The sequence below is a fragment of the Symphalangus syndactylus genome, chromosome 18 (assembly GCF_028878055.3).
Source record: "Symphalangus syndactylus isolate Jambi chromosome 18, NHGRI_mSymSyn1-v2.1_pri, whole genome shotgun sequence".
In the NCBI taxonomy this organism is placed as follows: Eukaryota; Metazoa; Chordata; class Mammalia; order Primates; family Hylobatidae; genus Symphalangus; species Symphalangus syndactylus.
Window position 1 is genome coordinate 111,119,308 of NC_072440.2, and position 18,209 is coordinate 111,137,516.

General features: G+C 43.4%; 1 protein-coding gene and 1 long non-coding RNA gene across 9 annotated transcripts in view; one reads left to right on the plus strand and one right to left on the minus strand.

The window, feature by feature from the left end:
• Positions 1-18,209, minus strand: part of SNTG2 (syntrophin gamma 2) — a 400,470-nt gene that overhangs the window by 248,527 nt on the left and 133,734 nt on the right. For 6 of the 8 annotated variants that reach the window (XM_063622870.1, XM_063622867.1, XM_063622865.1 and 3 more), the window contains exons 2-4: positions 16,727-16,864; positions 4,135-4,191; positions 3,977-4,034 (exon numbers count right to left, since the gene is read on the minus strand). In XM_063622870.1, coding sequence (XP_063478940.1) covers positions 3,977-4,034; positions 4,135-4,191; positions 16,727-16,864 — 253 coding nt within the window. The remainder of the gene's footprint in view (positions 1-3,976; positions 4,035-4,134; positions 4,192-16,726; positions 16,865-18,209) is intronic. The other 2 variants (XM_063622868.1, XM_063622869.1) reach the window with 1 other exon arrangement.
• On the plus strand, positions 4,692-17,926 carry LOC129467800 (uncharacterized). Its single transcript, XR_008652473.1, has 4 exons — positions 4,692-4,717; positions 14,889-14,947; positions 15,547-15,670; positions 17,837-17,926. It is a non-coding gene; the product is annotated as an uncharacterized lncRNA (long non-coding RNA).

An 18,209-nucleotide genomic window follows, 5' to 3' on the forward strand; every position in this document is an offset into this window, starting at 1 on the left:
CATGGAATGTTCTTCCATTTGTTTGTATCCTCTTTTATTTCATTGAGCAGTGGTTTGTAGTTCTCCTTGAAGAGGTCCTTCACATCCCTTGTAAGTTGGATTCCTAGGTATTTTATTCTCTTGGAAGCAATTGTGAATGGGAGTTCACTCATGATTTGGCTGTTTGTCTGTGATTGGTGTACAAGAATGCTTGTGATTTTTGTACATTGATTTTGTATCCTGAGACTTTGCTGAAGTTGCTAATCAGCTTAAGGAGATTTTGGGCTGAGACGATGGGGTTTTCTAGATATACAATCTTGTCATCTGCAAACAGGGACAATTTGACTTCCTCTTTTCCTAATTGAATACCCTTTAATTCCTTCTCCTGCCTGATTGCTTGGGCCAGAACTTCCAGCACTATGTTGAATAGGAGTGGTGAGAGAGGGCATCCCTGTCTTGTGCCAGTTTTCAAAGGGAATGCTTCCAGTTTTTGCCCATTCAGTACGATATTGGCTGTGGGTTTGTCATAGATAGCTCTTATTATTTTGAGATACGTCCCATCAATACCTAATTTATTGAGAGTTTTTAGCATGAAGGGTTGTTGAATTTTGTCAAAGGCCTTTTGTGCATCTATTGAGGTAATCATGTGGTTTTTGTCATTGGTTCTGTTTATATGCTGGATTACATTTATTGATTTGCGTATATTGAACCAGCCTTGCATCCCAGGGATGAAGCCCACTTGATCACGGTGTATAAGCTTTTTAATGTGCTGCTGGATTCGGTTTGCCAGTATTTTATTGAGGATTTTTGCATCAATGTTCATCAAGGATATTGGTCTGAAATTCTCTTTTTTGGTTATGTCTCTGCCAGGCTTTGGTATCAGGACGATCTTCATAAGTGAAGGAGAAATAAAATACTTTACAGACAAGCAAACGCTGAGTGATTTTGTCACCACCAGGCCTGCCCTAAAAGAGCTCCTGAAGGAAGCACTAAACATGGAAAGGAACAACTGGTACCAGCCCCTGCGAAAACATGCCAAATTATAAAGACCATCGAGGCTAGAAATAAACTGCATCAACTAACGAGCAAAATAACCAACTAACATCATAATGACAGGATCAGATTCACACATAACAATATTAACTTTAAATGTAAATGGGTTAAATGCTCCAATTAAAAGACACAGACTGGCAAACTGGATAAGGAGTCAGGACCCATCAGTGTGCTGTATTCAGGAAACCCATCTCACATGCAGAGACACACATAGACTCAAAATAAAGGGATGGAGGAAGATCTACCAAGCAAATGGAAAACAAAAAAAGGCAGGGGTTGCAATCCTAGTCTCTGATAAAATAGACTTTAAACCAACAAAGATCAAAAGAGACAAAGAAGGCCATTACATAATGGTAAAGGGATCAATTTAACAAGAGAGCTAACTATCCTAAATATATATGCACCCAACACAGGAGCACCCAGATTCATAAAGCAAGTCCTGAGTGACCTACAAAGGGACCTAAACTCCCACACAATAATAATGGGAGATTTTAACACCCCACTGTCAACATTAGACAGATCAACGAGACAGAAAGTTAACAAGGATATCCAGGAATTGAACTCAGCTCTGCACAAAGTGGACCTAATAGACATCTACAGAACTCTCCACCCCAAATCAACAGAATATACATTTTTTTTCAGCACCACACCACACATATTCCAAAATTGACCACATAGTTGGAAGTAAAACTCTCCTCAGCAAATGTAAAACAACAGAAATTATAACAAACTGTCTCTCAGACCACAGTGCAATCAAACTAGAACTCAGGATTAAGAAACTCACTCAAAACCACTCAACTACATGGAAACTGAACAACCTGCTCCTGAATGACTATTGGGTACATAATGAAATGAAGGCAGAAATAAAGATGTTCTTTGAAACCAACAAGAACAAAGACACAACATACCAGAATCTCTGGGACACATTCAAAGCAGTGTGTAGAGGGAAATTTATAGCACTAAATGCCCACAAGAGAAAGCAGGAAAGATCCAAAATTGACACCCTAACATCACAATTAAAAGAACTAGAAAAGCAAGAGCAAACACATTCAAAAGCTAGCAGAAGCCTAGAAATAACTAAAATCAGAGCAGAACTGAAGGAAATAGAGACACAAAAAACCCTTCAAAAAATTAATGAATCCAGGAGCTGTTTTTTTTAAAAGATCAACAAAATTGATAGACTGCTAGCAAGATTAATAAAGAAGAAAAGAGAAAAGAATCAAATAGATGCAATAAAAAATGAAAAAGGGGATATCACCACTGATCCCACAGAAATACAATCTACCATCAGAGAATACTACAAACACCTCTATGCAAATAAACTAGAAAATCTAGAAGAAATGGATACATTCCTTGACAAATACACCCTCCCAAGACTAAACCAGGAAGAAGTTGAATCTCTGAATAGGCCAATAACAGGTTCTGAAATTGTGGCAATAATCAATAGCTTACCAACCAAAAAGAGTCCAGGACCTGATGGATTCACAGCCGAATTCTACCAGAGGTACAAGGAGGAACTGGTACCATTCCTTCTGAAACTATTCCAATCGATAGAAGAAGAGGGAATCCTCCCTAACACATTTTATGAAGACAGCATCATCCTGATACCTGTATTTCTTATAACACTGAAATTCCTAGGTTTCCTTCTGAACAGCCCCTGCTGCCTCTGAGGCTGAGACTGCCTCTGGGTTTCGGGGCTTGCTGGCCCCTAATTCCTGATTAAATGGAATCCCATCTGCTGCAAGTTTAATGGCAGGTTTGTAAGCTTGCTCAAAAAGGAGAAAAATATGTTGCTGACCTGACTGTTAAATGTCCTTCTGCCGAAAAAGAATCTTTATCCGGATGCCAATTTCATGGCGACGCACTCTGTGGAAGCCTCTCTTCCCTGAGAACATGTTCAGAGCTGCTGTGGGGAATTCAAATCCCACTGAGACAATCTCAGCAGCAGAACATGATCTCCTGCACCACACATGGCTGACCTGCCCATCGCTGCCCCCACTGCACCCACCTTCAGAGGACCTGACCATCGCTGCCCTCACTGCACCCACCTTCAGACGACCTGACCATCGCTGCCCTCACTGCACCCACCTTCAGAGGACTTGACCATTGCAGCCCTCACTGCACCCACCTTCAGAGGACCTGACCATCGCTGCCCTCACTGCACCCACCTTCAGAGGACTTGACCATCGCTGCCCTCACTGCACCCACCTTCAGAGGACTTGACCATCACTGCCCTCACTGCACCCACCTTCAGAGGACCTGACCATCGGGGCCCTCACTGCACCCACCTTCAGACGACTTGACCATCACTGCCCAAAATCGAATGGGCACATTATGTCCAAAATTGTGTGGCCATAAGTCCCACCCTCACTTTTCGATTCTACACAGAGTAATCTCTCCCTATGAATGTCAGTTATGCTTATGATTATTCCCATAGCCAGTGTTTCATTTCATGGATCGAGGTGGTAGTCAGTGCAGTACCGCCAGCTGCCAAGTGCAGAACGGCCGGCGTTTCAGCCCCGCCTGAGTGCGGTCAGCTAGTCCTGCTACAGGCTCGTTATATTCTTATGCTCGGAGACTTGCGTGTCAGATACTTCAATGAATACCATGAACTTTTCCATCTACATGTAATTCTCCTCAATTTTTAACATACCTTAAAATCAGCATTCAAACCCCTGAATCATCGATATCTTTAGAGGATAACCTGATACCTCAACCAGAGAAATAGTCTCTCTCTTAAGGGCCAGAGGGATCAGCAGAGGTTAAAAGGGGCAGCCTCAGATCAGGGCATAAGAAGCATCCTTTGAAACAAGACACAGCTACAAAAATAAAACGGAAGTTTAGGTAATCGAGCAAAACACATATCTGCTGATTTTTATCATTTTCAGTAATTTATCTTACAAATGGCTGTGATGCATACACAGGTCATTTTGGCTGTTTTTACCTGCTTGGTCTTTGAATATTTTTGATATGACGACGGGGACGTTGTGCTCAGAACCTCCCTGAAAGACAAAGCCATCAGAAAGAAACATGGTTATCAAGATTCACACTGGAAAGTTCTTCAAAAATACAAAGCAGGAATAGAGAAAACCATTTCCATACCTTTATACTCAGGCCCAAGCCGCCAACTGGCTGTCTGCGAAGTGTAACAGTTCTGTGCTTTAAAAAATTTTAGAAAACAAACCAAGTTTAGGTTAAAATGCACTATCAGAAAGTGAATCCAAAACAAATTCTTCATTTAAACCCAAATACTTGTTAAATTATATTTCCAAAGCAACTTTGGCTAAATATGACAGTAATGACACTATTTCAAATCTTTACTCTGTGGTACTGCACGTATGAAAATGACGACAGTGATAAAGAATAGGCCCCATTCCAGGCATTGTCTGAAATCCAGGAAGAATCCCCACAGAACTGTCATCCCATCTGCATTCTGCTTGTGAGGAACAGAGCTCCGTGAAGAAACGAGGGGCCCACCTTCTCCAAGGTGGTGAAAGGGTAGTGGGGCAGAGCACTCAGTCCTGTTTTAGAACTGCTCTCTTCCCACCAAACCCAGGACGGGCTCGCTCTTCACTGTGCATCTCTGCTGAAGTCAGCCATGTTGGGACAATCTTCAACCAATATTAATTCATGAATGATCAATTTTTTCACATCCTCTGACCACAGGTGCCTGGGATATTTAAAGGTAGGTTGTGATAAAAAGCTAAAAGCACAATAGGCCCTTAACTGGCAAGTGAAATGGCAAAAAATCTCCAAATCTCTTGCACATTAAGCCATGCACCTATGTTTTGCTGTGGTCTAATCTGATGAATGCGACTGTTGCCAACTTCAGGTAGACACGGGTGACTGGCGCCGCTCTGAGAGGACACACAGAGGCAGCCTGGGGTAGATGGACAGTGGCCAAAGGGTGCTTTTACCTCAAAAAGACACTACAGGAAAAACAGAAGTGACAGACATTCTTTGAGTTCTAAGTGGAAACATGAGCACATTCAGGCTGAATGGCTCTGAAAGGAATCTGTTGTGCAAAGCAAGGACGAAGAAGTAAGACAGTGGCAGAGCCCACACCGAAGGGGGGACCTGGGAGCTCCCGCCCCAGCCAGCGGTGCAGGTGCAGGTGCAGGTGCAGGAAGGCTGCTGTGAGGGCTTCCCAGCCTGAGACACCCCAGGAATGTCCTTTCTAGGGGGAAATACTTTATAAACTCAAAGGAAAGAAACCAAAAATTAGAGCAAATATACCTGTGTTAAAGTGTGTATATGGGGACACAGCAAATAACACTTTAATTGGAAATTTTACTATTTTGATCTTTTTTGGACATATAATATTTTTAACTGACAAAAATAATTTTATACATAGAAAAAGAGCCGTATTTCAGGGACTTTGCTACAGAGTGATCGTTTTGGCTTTTTCTTGGTCTTCGGCTGTATTCCAGATACTGTGAACAGCAAAGTCAGAGCCACTCCTGGGAGGTCCATACCACGGCCTCTCATCACACCCACATTCTCAGTATTTACCTGAAACGCCACAGATGCTTCCCAGCCACACTGCGCCAATGGACAGAGTAACAGGCTCTTAACCTGCTCATCAAAGCATTACTGACAACAGCCAAGATATGGACACAACCCAACTGTCCACCAGCAGATGTGAGAATAAAGAAAATGCAGCAGATACACCGAATGGAACATCCTCCAGTCATAATGAACTCCTGCCATCTGTGGCAACACGGATGAGCCTGGAGGACATTGTGCCGAGTGGAATAAGCCAGGCGCAGAAAGACAAATACCACACGGTCTCTCCTGCACGTGGAATCTAAGGACGTTGAACGCAGAAGCGGAGGGTAGAACCGTGGTTACCAGGGGGTTCGGGGTAGGGGGGCGGAGGTGCAGGCCAAAGGGTGCAACATTTCAGCTGTAAGGTGAACAAGTTCTGCGGCTCTAATGGAAAGCATGGTGACTATGGTTAATAATACCATATTTCCTTAAAGTTTGCTAAGAGAATAAACCTTACGTGTCCTCACCACAATAAACAAAGGTAACTGTAAGAGGTGTATGTATTAGCTTGTTTCTAGTGTGCATTTCACAATGTATATGCATATGAGAACATACCCTGTACACCTTAAGCATGTACAATTTTTATTAGTTATAGCTCAATAAAGCTGAATAAATAAATCCCATTGTGTGGACAGAAGGTTTCCAAGGATATTCTCTATAGAGGAGGGAGAGGGAGTTACTCCTGCATGTGGCAAGCACACCGTTTTCCTCCTCAACACATGGACAGTTGACTTTGCAGGCCAGAATGCATCTCACAATGAGCGTGAACTGCAGAAACAAGGGGGGATTCATTCCCTTCCTCAGCAGACACTAAATTCTGTAGTGTTCATGGCCAAGTGAGGGAGTGGGGAGAAAGGCATCCATCCAACCTACTAGCCGCTCCTCTGTGTGACACAGCAAACAGTCTTATGCTTCTAAGAACTTTTCTGTGCTATGGAAGATGAGAAAATTGAATTATCTACGTCATAGTAACTGGAGGCCTCTCTGTATGGAATTTCTGAAAATGCTCAATAACATTTAAAAATTGTAGCTGTCAGTGTATTTGAAACTCATGCAAGCAAGTACAAGATGAGAGAAAATATATTTTGAGAAGAGACAAGTTAGTTTCTGCCCCAATAGACTGCCAAAGAATGACATTTTAAAACTGTCATTTGACTCACTTATACATGTCAGGAAGATATCCTGAAATATCCTAAAATATCCTTGATATTTCAAAGAAAATATCAAGAAACTGATCACCTGTGGTAAAATCTGGACTAATATTCTTAACAAGATAGGTAAGAAAATAATTACAGCATTAAAAACCAACGTAAGTATTTGTTTACTAGAATGCGAAGAGCTTGTTCTCTATGATTTTAGCTAAGACAGAATAATATTTATGTCATATCTGCTTTGTGCAGTCCCTTGAAATGTTCCTTTCTGTGTACATTTGAACCAGCCATTTAGATATTTAGGTCTCTAAATCTCTCTAAAATCAAGTTTCTGCATCTGGAAAGTGAGAGCTGTACTGTGAGCCCTAATAGGAAGTGCTGGGAATGGGACCGTGTCCCCCTAAAATCCATGTTGAAGTCCTGACCCCCAGTGTGACTGCATTGGAGGTAGGGCCTGTAGGAGGTAACCAAAGTCAGATGAGGTCATTCAGGCGGGCCCTATCTGACAGGGTTGGTGTCCTTAAAGGAACAGGAAAAGACAGCAGATACAGCGTTCTCTCGCTCTCTCTCTTTTTTTTCTTTTTTTCCTCTCTCTCTCTTGCTCTTTCTCTCCCCACCCCCACCTCGCTGTCTCTACCATGTGAGGACACACATATAAGGCCTTTGCCTGCAGTCCAGGAAGCCAGCCCTTGCCAGTAACTATATGAGGACACAACTATAAGGCCTTCATCTGCAAGCCAGGAAGGCAGCCCTTCGCCAGTAACCAAACCCACAGCACCTTGGAGTTGGACTTCCACCTCCCAGAACGGTGAGAAGGGAGTCCCTGCTGCCTAAGCCAGCCCACCTGTGGTTCCTTATTACGGTGGAGCCCAAGCTGCCTCAACAGGAGTCAAGGAAGATCACTGTGCAAAGCACCTTACAGACCATCAGGTTTAACAAAAATACCAAGGTGGTTAGTTTGATCCATGAAAAATTGTTATTTTAAAACCACCTCATTCAAACACCAAGGACTTCAGTGTGTCAAAGTTGAGAGAAAAGGCTCAGCCAATTTGTGCTTTCACACTTTTATAAATGAACAGTATATAATTATGAAGGTTCTAACATTTTAACATTAGCCTATCTAGGAGCTTTAATTTTCAAACCAAGGTTTATAAAACTTACTGGGTGATAAAAAGTAAATGGGAAAACTTCTGCAGCTTCTGACTGGAACTTTTCACACAGCAGCCTGGCTGAAGTTGTCCTGCCTCGTACGTCCTAATTATTTTATGACCCCAGAGTCAATCCACAGCTTATCACTGTGAGGTTCGGGGTACATTTCCATAGTGCTCTGTCAGCTGATATCTACACAAACTAATGTCATCAAAAGGCATTTCTAATGCAACGAAAACAGTCTGCTGCCTCATTCCCCTCCCAATACATACCCCTTAAAGTCAAGGACCCACAAGCAGGTGCGGATCGTGAGCTGCCCTGAGGCTCATTATGAATCTAATCTATGGCCTGACTCCCCTATTCCACGCGTTCCCCCATAATCATGGCCTCCTCACGTACCATACTCAGGGGCTCCAGGAACTCACCAAAGGAACAAATTCAGAATACAATCGAATGTATCATCAAACCTCTACAGAACTGAAGTTGGAATCTAAGGTAATTGTTCAATAAATTATTTTCAAATTCAATCTTGCTTTTCTTTTCACAAACATATCAGATAAAATCTTTCATAAAATATTATTCTGCATTTTATCATTTAATCCCAAACTATGTTATGACATTTAATTAATGTTCACATCTTGGTAGCAGCATCATTATATTAATAATAGGACATAGCTATATCCACATTATCTTCTGACCACATATTTTAAGAAGGAGCTATTTTCTATGACATAGTTAACTTAACAGTTATACATTTCTCATCAACAAAAAAGTGGTTTGGGGGTATATAAGATCAGATTTCTTATTCTGGTCTTCTAAAACATTGTTCTTCAAGTTATTACTGAATTACATGTATGAATGGGCCTCACAATTCCACTTCAGATATTTAAACTGTGGACTTAACACTAAATTTAAATTTGTTATGGCTGCAAACTCATGTTCAGATTTTAATACTGCAATTTCCAGAAAGATTTCAATCAGTTCTACAGGTAAAACACTGCTCCTGTGCCGTGGCCACCAGCCACAGGTTTGTTCAGCTCAAAACCATTCTTGTGGTGAGGACAGGATGACCTGGGGTGTTAATCCCCCTGCTCTCTCCCCAGGTCCTCGGCGATCCCCTTCCCTTCCCTGGAGGTCTTACTCCTCACACAGGCCTGGCCTCACTCCTGTAGGAAGAGAATGGAGATGTGGGAAACGCTAGGGACCTAAAAATAAGGGTTTTTTTTCTCTCTATAATTGAAGGGCTTGAAAGTTAAATTTTAAAAATTAGAAATTTATAGAAAAACAATTCTGAAGTATCCTATTTCACACCCACACATGAAAGATACTTTCAAAAATACTCAATAGAGTTTTATTTCAGAAAACAACGTGCTAACAGACTTCGTCCTGGGGCTATGTGAGGGGCTGTTGAGTCAGGAGGCATTGCTTCTTCCACAGAGTTGGACGTTCCCTTTGCTTTAGCAAACACTCTATAAGGCATTTTTCAGAATGGGGCGTTGAATCTCTCTCCACTTTTTAAAAATAATTCACTCAAATAAAATTTCCTAAATAGGCTGAGGGAGCCTGGATTTGCCATCTGAAGTAAGTAAACTATTTCTCAGTGTCTGGATGCAATGATTTCAAACTAAGAAGAGTTACTTGAAAACTCTTGTGCATATTTGCTTAATTTGGATGTTAAATCCTTATTAGAAGGATTTCAATATCCTAGGATTAGAGTTTTGAAAAGTGTACGATAACTCCTAAATTTTAAAAAATCAATGATTCCATAGTATTCTACCTTCTTGAGGAGTTGGATCTGGCTTCTCACACCCAAAGCCCTGATTTATGAGTTTCTTCACGTCTAAGCACAGGCCAGGAATGACAAAAGCTGTCCTTGGTGGGCATCATGGGGGAGCGGCCCCGTAGCCCCGACCTGATGCGGGGACAGTGCACTGGGGTCTCTGGGAGCTGCAGTCAGGAACCAGGCCCCCAGCCGCCACGACTTTATGATGTTTGCATCCTGGCATCAGAGTCTCTGGTCCATCCGGAGCCTCTGCCTGGATCCCTGATGGGGTACAGGAGGAACCTGAAGATGCTCTTCTCCTCTGAATTAGCTTCCAGGGCTTTTCCAACCTAAGCTCTCGTCCCCCAGCTCCTGTGCTGATGGGCCTGGCCCTCCAGGGGAGCTATCCCAAGTGATCCAGGGACCTGGGGCTGGCAGCTTTCCTGGTCAGCCTGGCCTGCACTATCAGGGCAGGTGATGAGGAGCAGGGGTGTCTGTCCATGTCAGCTGCCTCTCACCCACCAGCTCCACACCTGGCAGCACTGCTCCTGCCAGTCAGCTGGGCACCCACCAAGATTAGTCACGGATGCGAATGGGCCTATCATCGCCCTTCGACTTCGCTCTTCACAACCGTAACACAGAGCAGACACAAGCAGGGCAGGAGACGGGCCCCAGCCCCAGAACGCCAGGCAACCATCAGGTGGTGGTCAGGTGGTTGTTACACTTTCTCTCTAAAATGATCCTTGGGCACAGCCAGTACCAGGAAAAGGCAGTCTCTTTGCTGTTAGATTTTAGTTATTGAAATTTCTATTTGAGTGACGCAATATTTGATTTCTTTATAAAGTGTGCTGCTGTGAGCATACACCCTCGTACACAAACATATGTAAACTATTATTATTATTACTATTTTGAGACGGAGTTTTGCTGTGTCGCCCAGGCTGGAGTGCAATGGCACAATCTCGGCTCACGGCAACGTCTACCTCTTGGGTTCAAGCGATTCTTCTGCCTCAGCCTCCTGAGTAGCTGGGATTACAGGGACCTGCCACCGCACCGGACTAATGTTTGTATTTTTAGTAGAGACAGGGTTTCACCATGTTGGTCAGGCTAGTCTCAAACTCCTGACCTCATGATCCTCCTGCCTCGGCCTCCCAAAGTGTAAACTATTATTTTAAACTAAACCTTGGTGTAAACTTTTATAATGAATACAGCCAAACTGTTCATTATTTTAAGGTTTTCATATTCTTTAAACCAGAACTTTCCTTATTAAAGTGAACTCTATTCTGGGTACCATTAAATAACATTTTAATGAGCTAACTCAATAGTGTTGAAAACTAAGGCGAAGGTGAATTTTGTAAGAGTCGGCCACTATCCAAGTGATGATTTGCTGACGACTGCATTTTGTTAATTGTTTCAGAAGCCTTTTCAGTGAGACTGTCCACTTTTCTCCTGAAGGTATGAATTTCAAAGCCCTGGTTCATCCTTGCAGCCTTCAGCCGCATACCTGTGAAATTTCACAAATTACTTGCTTCCAAATTTACCTGCTTTTTTCCCGGCACTTTGTGTCTTACAGTTTATGTTCCAGTCATACTGCCTCGCCATGCCATTCTCCACTGTGGAGACAAATCTTTTGGAAATAAATTCATCCAAGAAAAAGGCCAGTGGCCATTTTAAACACAAGAGAAATCAATTTCAAATAAGAATGGATGCCTTGGCTGGGCACGATGGCTCACGCTTGTAATCCCAGCACTGTGGGAGGCCGAGGTGGGCGGATCACAAGGTCAGGAGATCGAGACCACGGTGAAACCCCGTCTCTACTAAAAATACAAAAAAAATTAGCCGGACGTGGTGGCGGGCGCCTGTAGTCCCAGCTACTCGGAGAGGCTGAGGCAGGAGAATGGCGTGAACCCAGGAGGCAGAGTGTGCAGTGAGCCCAGATTGCGCCACTGCACTCCAGCCTGGGCGACAGAGCAAGACTCCGTCTCAAAAAAAAAAAAAAAAGAATGGATGCCTTGCAGAAGTGTAGTTAGTGATTTTCGTAAGAAGGATATCCTCCCACTTAAAGCCAGCCAGGCAATCAGCAAGACATCTGGTATTCCCTGGGGTAGAACATAACGAGGGAAGAATTCATATTACAGTTTCACTATGGACACACTCTAATGAGCTTATATGATTCTTCCACCAGTGGGCGAGTCACTGACAAATGAAAGCTCCGAATGCAGCTGTTTTGCTTCCTGTTTTCTAGTTTCTAGGACAATAGCCATTCTTCTTATGTAGTATTCCATTTGTAAACACGCATGTTTGCCCTACACTGATGAGCTCTGTGGAGCACAGGTCGAGGTGTCCATCAGACCTTTCCCTAATGGACTAACGAGAGCTCACATGCCCTGAGCAGGACCAGAGGTGCCGGGGGAGTGGGACCCAACCAAGAGAGACAGGTGAGGTGATACACACAGGTATCAGAGCAGACTCAGTGCATGGAGAAGCACACAGAAACTGGTTTTCAGAAACTGGAAAGAAACAGATTTTGTGCTGGGATCTGAGAAAAATGGAAGAGTTAACAAACTAATAAATGTTTGTCAATAAAGTTACCAACAGAAAAATACAGAATGCTGATAAAGTGTCCGATTAGCTTAAAAGGGTTGCTACTAAATTACTTGTATTTTGGCTGAATTATAAAATATTGTAAGAGAAATTCGTCATTTGTCTAAATTTAAGGACATAAAATAATAAAGATTAAGGTTAGAATGTAAAAAAAGTAAAGCAGAAGCGATGTCTACTCCTGATTTTGGACCCAAAGAATAAGAAGCAGCTTGGGTGTGAAATACAGATATAAATTTAGATAAAGTAGTCATGAAATGTTGACTTTCTGACAAACAAGTGTAGAATTTTGTATATTGTGCATAGAATTTATCATAAACTCCTACATGTTTGCAAGTGTCATGCTCCATTCAACAATCTGAGAGACTTTAACTTCTTCAATTCAAATTCAAATCACAGATCTTGGGTTTCCTTCACGTTGGTTGCTATAGAAGCAATATACCTACATTCTAAAAATGATTTTCACAAGCTCAGTGGACCACTGTAATTGCCTGCCTTTTGAAGGCTCAAAGGCTTGAGACTGACTCGATTAGTACATTACTATATGTTATTTAATGGTCTTAATTTGCATATTCTAAAATACGTCTTTTTATTTACTTATGCGCTCAATCATTCAAAAATGGCTTTAGTCTCATTTGCACAATTGTAAAGATACACATAGGAAACAGAAAACACCGTGGTCTTTGATGTTAAGCTACATATAGTCTAACAGAGTGGCAAGGTCAATATCATATAATGCAGCATCAGCAGAGTGTGGGCAGTGGCCTAACCTGCATTTACCCAGGAACAGTCAGAGGTTAGGTCAGGGCTAGCGCATGATGTACTTTGAATTCTAATAGTTACGTCTACAGATTTACATTACCCTGACAAAGCCTTCCTATAGGACAGACAGAACAGCAATGCTACACGAACTCTTCTAGGAAGAGGAAAGAGGAAAGTCCTCCAAAGTCTTCATGAGGCCAGCACAGCCATGATTACAAGAGCAGGTGTGCACAAGAGCAGGTGCACATCACCAGAAGGAAGTGCTGCTGTCTTTTTATTTACCCCTCTTGCTATCTGTCGGCCATCTAAACATGAGGGCTGCCATCTGCCAGCACTTATGTAGACTTGTCATCCCTGCCTCCTTGACCTCTGTCTCCTGCCACCCTCCTTCTGCTCCTTAGCACCCCGGGCTGCCCTCCAGGCCCATTTCCCTCCATGTTTCCCAGCTCTTTGTGCTCAATTCTGTGTGATTTCTTCAGTTCTGTTTATACTTCATGCTTCTCGTTGGTACCTAACATGTTATTTAAATTGTTCATGGAGGTTCATTTCAGGTATTGTTTTTAATTTCTAGATATTGTCTTGGTGTGTTTTCACATCTGCTGGATCACTTTTTATAGCCCTTTGTTCCTTTTTCATATTTATATATCCTATTTTATGTTTTGAAACATAATAAATCCAAGTACTTTATATTGTAATCAGATCATTTTTAACCTGAATTGTCAGTGAGTCCATTTCTGCATTAACAAATAATTTTAGGGTCTCCACAGGGTCCTGTGACCTTACACTTGGCAATGGCCTGAGGCCTTACTTAGAGTAGATTGTGCTGGAGAGAATGTGCATTTTGCCTCTACTTTGTACCTGGGGAACCTCCAAATCTGAAACATTAAACTTTATTTTCCACTGGAGGTTTCTATGCCATAAATCTCAGCACCAAACCCCCATGGGGGCAGATGGGGGGTTGGGATCCTTCGGGATTTGTGTCTTTGTCTCTCTTCCAGGTGAGTGTTCTGACTGTGCCTTTTCTAAGGGACAGATTGTTTTTCAAGTTCACTCACAGAAGATGTGACTTTTTGGGCTTTCTGCTTCCATGCAGGAGAGAGAGAGAGACAGAGAGAGACAGCGAGAGAGCGAGCCCATGCCCTCCTCTCTGGCTCAGCCCCTGAACTGTCCCCTGATGCACAGGTTAAATCACCTCACACCAGTTTCCGTGATTGAAGCCCTCTCTAAACTCACACTATTTTAATAGTCACCCCACACTGCTTGTGTTGGTGCTGCTTGTGGTTGTCTGTTTCTTGTGTGGTCTTCACTAATTTATCAGAGAGCATCCCTTAGATTATAAATTAGCAGAGTTGTGCCCATTGCTGTCTTAACTCTGCGGGTAACTTTGTAATACTAGACACATATCTTCTTCTTCCTGAATCTTAATTTCCTAAATAGTAAAATGAAGATGTGAAATTTTCTAAAATACCTTCCAACTGCAAATCTACCGTGACCTAACATAACAAGTGTAATATACAGCATCTTACCACATTAATTCAAAGTACCAACATGGACTTATAAATTAAAAGAACATCTACTGCACAATGACAATTATATTAAAAAAAAGGCAATCTAAATGGAAATTCTGAAAGGTAAGAGGAAGCCAGCTCTCCCCTCCTGAAAGCCCACACTGTCTCTGGGAGACAGAATCCCGAGATCCTTGACATCCACACTTCATGTCCCTATAAAGGAATAGGAAGTAAAATAATACATCAATTCAGATTCTGCACTGCAGGACACACGGACAGAATTTAGAGACCTGTTGGCTTTGTTAAAGGTAAAGCTACTTTTGCTCTTTTCGTTTTATGGTCGTCTATCATTAACGGATAATGTGGTTCTATTTTCAGCAGGTTCAAGAAAACAAAACACACATCTACCCGTTAATGTTGTCTTCTCCAATGTGCAGGTGAGAATACAAACGTAACCAGAGGTTTGGAGTCAATAATTCACCTAAAATTGTATGCATAAGTCTATATATATGTGCATAGGCCCATTTTTCTTAAGGAGTCTTTCATTTTCACCAATAACCTAACTTTTGGTAGATAACCTGATGCTATAGACTTTCAAAAGGTAATTTATTTTTTTTCTAGCCAATACAGCATAAAAACATTTAGTGTTTTTACTTTGAGATTTTCTATAGTTAAAAATCTCTATTAAGCAGGGTAAGTTTAAAATGATTACAAAACCTTGATTTTTTTCTTTGCTCAAGCCCACTCTTATTAGGTATTTAGAACAAGTGGAGGAAATAAAATAATGATTAGTGATTAGACGACATAAAAGCAGACAAGAGATTTATCTACATTTCGGGGAAAAAAAGCCTCAGGGTTGTGGGAATCTCCTATGAGCCCATGAAGACCAACAGTGGCCTCTTGAATGCAGAGGTCGTGGTTGGAATGTCTGTGTCTCCTCCAAAGCTCACGTGGAAGCTTACTACCCAGGGCAGTGGTGCCAGGGTGTGGGCTGTGGGCAGAGAGATCTCACCCCTTCCTCCTCCTGTCATGCAAGGACACAGTGATCGTCCATCTCTGGAGGATGCAGCATTCAAGGCGCTGTCTGGAAAGAGAGCAGACGCTCACCAGACCACCCAGCCTGTGGGCACCTTGATCCTGTGCTCTGAGCCTCCAGAACTGTGAGCCATGCATTTCTGTTCTTTGTAAATTATCCAGCTCAGGTATTTTGTTACAGCAACTCAAACAGACCAAGACAGATGCAGTCCTGGAGCCAGAAGGAAGAGGGCAGGTGGTGGGATGTGGTACTGGGGCTGGGGTTCCAGGGAAGAGCAACCGAAAGGGGAACCCTACCCCCATCCCGGAGCCTTCGCCTCGTTGAGCCACAGGGGACATGTCGGGGAGCAGGAGGGCGGACCGGGTGCCAGCTACAGAAGGAGGGGCTCCAAACTGAAGGTGTGAGCCAGGATGCTCACAGGAGCCACTTGTACACAATACACATCTACAGCAGAACGGTTTACGGTGGGATCTTTGTGGACCTTCTTGGGAAACCTGTCATACTTTGCTAACGTCTGCACCTCTTTCAGAAACACCGATCACAGGATTGCGAGTAAGGGGGCAAATGCCCCCTTCATTTTATTTCCAAGGTAAAGGCAGGAGGACTCAGAAAACCAAATAAACACAGGGTCTCCTAAGCCTGTGCCCTCAGAAAGGGCCAACCTAGAACGTAGGAATGGAAATGGTTTTTGGAATATTTTCAAAAACACACTGAAAACATTCCACATCTCACATGGTGGCATTTGGGGCTATTTCTTTTTCATTTTTTCCTTTTTTTTTTTTTTTTTTTGAGATGGAGTCTCGCTCTATTGCCCAGGCTGGAGTGCAGTGGTGCCATCTCGGCTCACTGAAACCTCCGCCTCCCGGGTTCAAGCGATTCTCCTGCCTCAGCCTCTCCAAGTAGCTGGGATTACAGGCACATGCCAGGATTGGGTCTATTTTTTACATAAAGATTTACATGGAAAATATATTGGCAAATAAGAAAGTCAGGGAGAGAATAAATAATACGACCTTAAAAATTGTATTTTATTTTGTGACACAGTCAAAGCCAGTAGTTGGGGATATTTAAATAACGAGTAGCAGCTTTTGCTCAGCAATCATTCTTGGACCACACTTTTCAAAGACCGTTCATGGGGCTCGTCCGAAACACTCCGAGACCTCCCTCAAGTGGCAGCACTTACATTCCTGCTCTGGTGGCTTCCGCCCACACAGATGACATCTTGTTTCTGAATTGTCAGCACCTCTTTGGTCAGCTTCAGCCGGATGTCATAGGCATTTTCAGACTCTTCATCGTACGACAGAGCAATAGCGGTTTTTGTCTGTAGGGACAAAGTGGAAACACAAAAAAATGGTGTGAGGGCAGGAGCCAGGGGTAGGGACAGGTGACGCACGCCTCCTGCTCAAGACAATCCTAAAATGCACGTGTAGTGCTCGCATGTGCACAGGAGATCTGTGCTCAACCAATAAGGATTTGATTCATTTATGCAAAAAAATAATAAAATGTTGAATAATTGTTCCTGAGCAGTTTCTGTAGGATTTATATAAGGCATGTTTTTAAAAGAAAATTAGGCAGGCATTTTTTTTTAACTTGTAAAGTTTTATAGTACTTTATTTTAATAATTTTTCCCACTTCCAAAAAAATATATGTAGTTTTAGTTTAACTAAAGTTATTTGAATAAAAATGATAGTTTTTAAGATTCATAAAATATCTGTATGAAGGTTTGCTGGCCCGGAGGAGGAGAGGAACACAGTGGAAACCACCACAGCCGCGGAGGAAGCGGCCTTCTCGGAAGAGAGCAGGTGGGCGTGGCCCAATCTCCCGCAGGGGCTGCTGCCGTGTCCCGGGAGCTGGGGAACGGACCAGGCCTGGTGTTCCTGGACAGCAAGCAACAAAATGTAAAATTCCTAGGAAGTATTGATCAGGAGGGAAGTTTAATTAGTCAAAGATAAGTCTATCAGCTTTGTCAGCAGATGAAGGAAGCGCAGTTCAGAAAGACGCCTTTGGATCATCAGAAGCGTTGCCTCCTCCTCGGGGAGAGTCAGGGAAAGCCGCCCTGGGGGCTCCAGAGCAGGCAGCTGGCCAGGCACAGGGCTTGGGCGTCCCACAGGATAGCAGGTGTGTCCGGCCGCATGCCCAGTGCCTTGTCGGGACTCAGCCTCTGGAGTGCAGGAGTGGGGCGGGAGCCAGGGCACCTGGTCCTCATGCCACGTGGCAGGGGAGGGGGACGAGCACAGCTGGAGGCCAGTGGCCCAGCGCGGAGGGCTGAGACCCCACCATCCTCTCTGCCTAGAGCCCCAGTGCTAATCAACCATCACACTCAGAGCCATACATGAGGGCAGAGCCTGGCCCACGGACAGGGAGGTCCCCACGTGTGAAGGATGAGGCTGTGGCCACATAGGACCCTGCAGCTCTGCAACTCAGCTGCTGTGAGAACCAAACAGGGGGTCCACGGAGCCCCAGCGCCTGTGTCTGCCCCAGAGATCTGGAGTTCATCAGGTAAGATCCAGGCTGAGCAAAAGGATTTAAAAAACCAGCTCATCAAATGCCTCCATTAAGTACCACAGGGCGGTAGGAAGGGCTTGTTGGGCTTGTTTCAGCAGTGGGGGCCTCCTCAGCACTCATGGGAACCACAGACCCTCGCCGAGGGAAGCTGCCAACCAAGC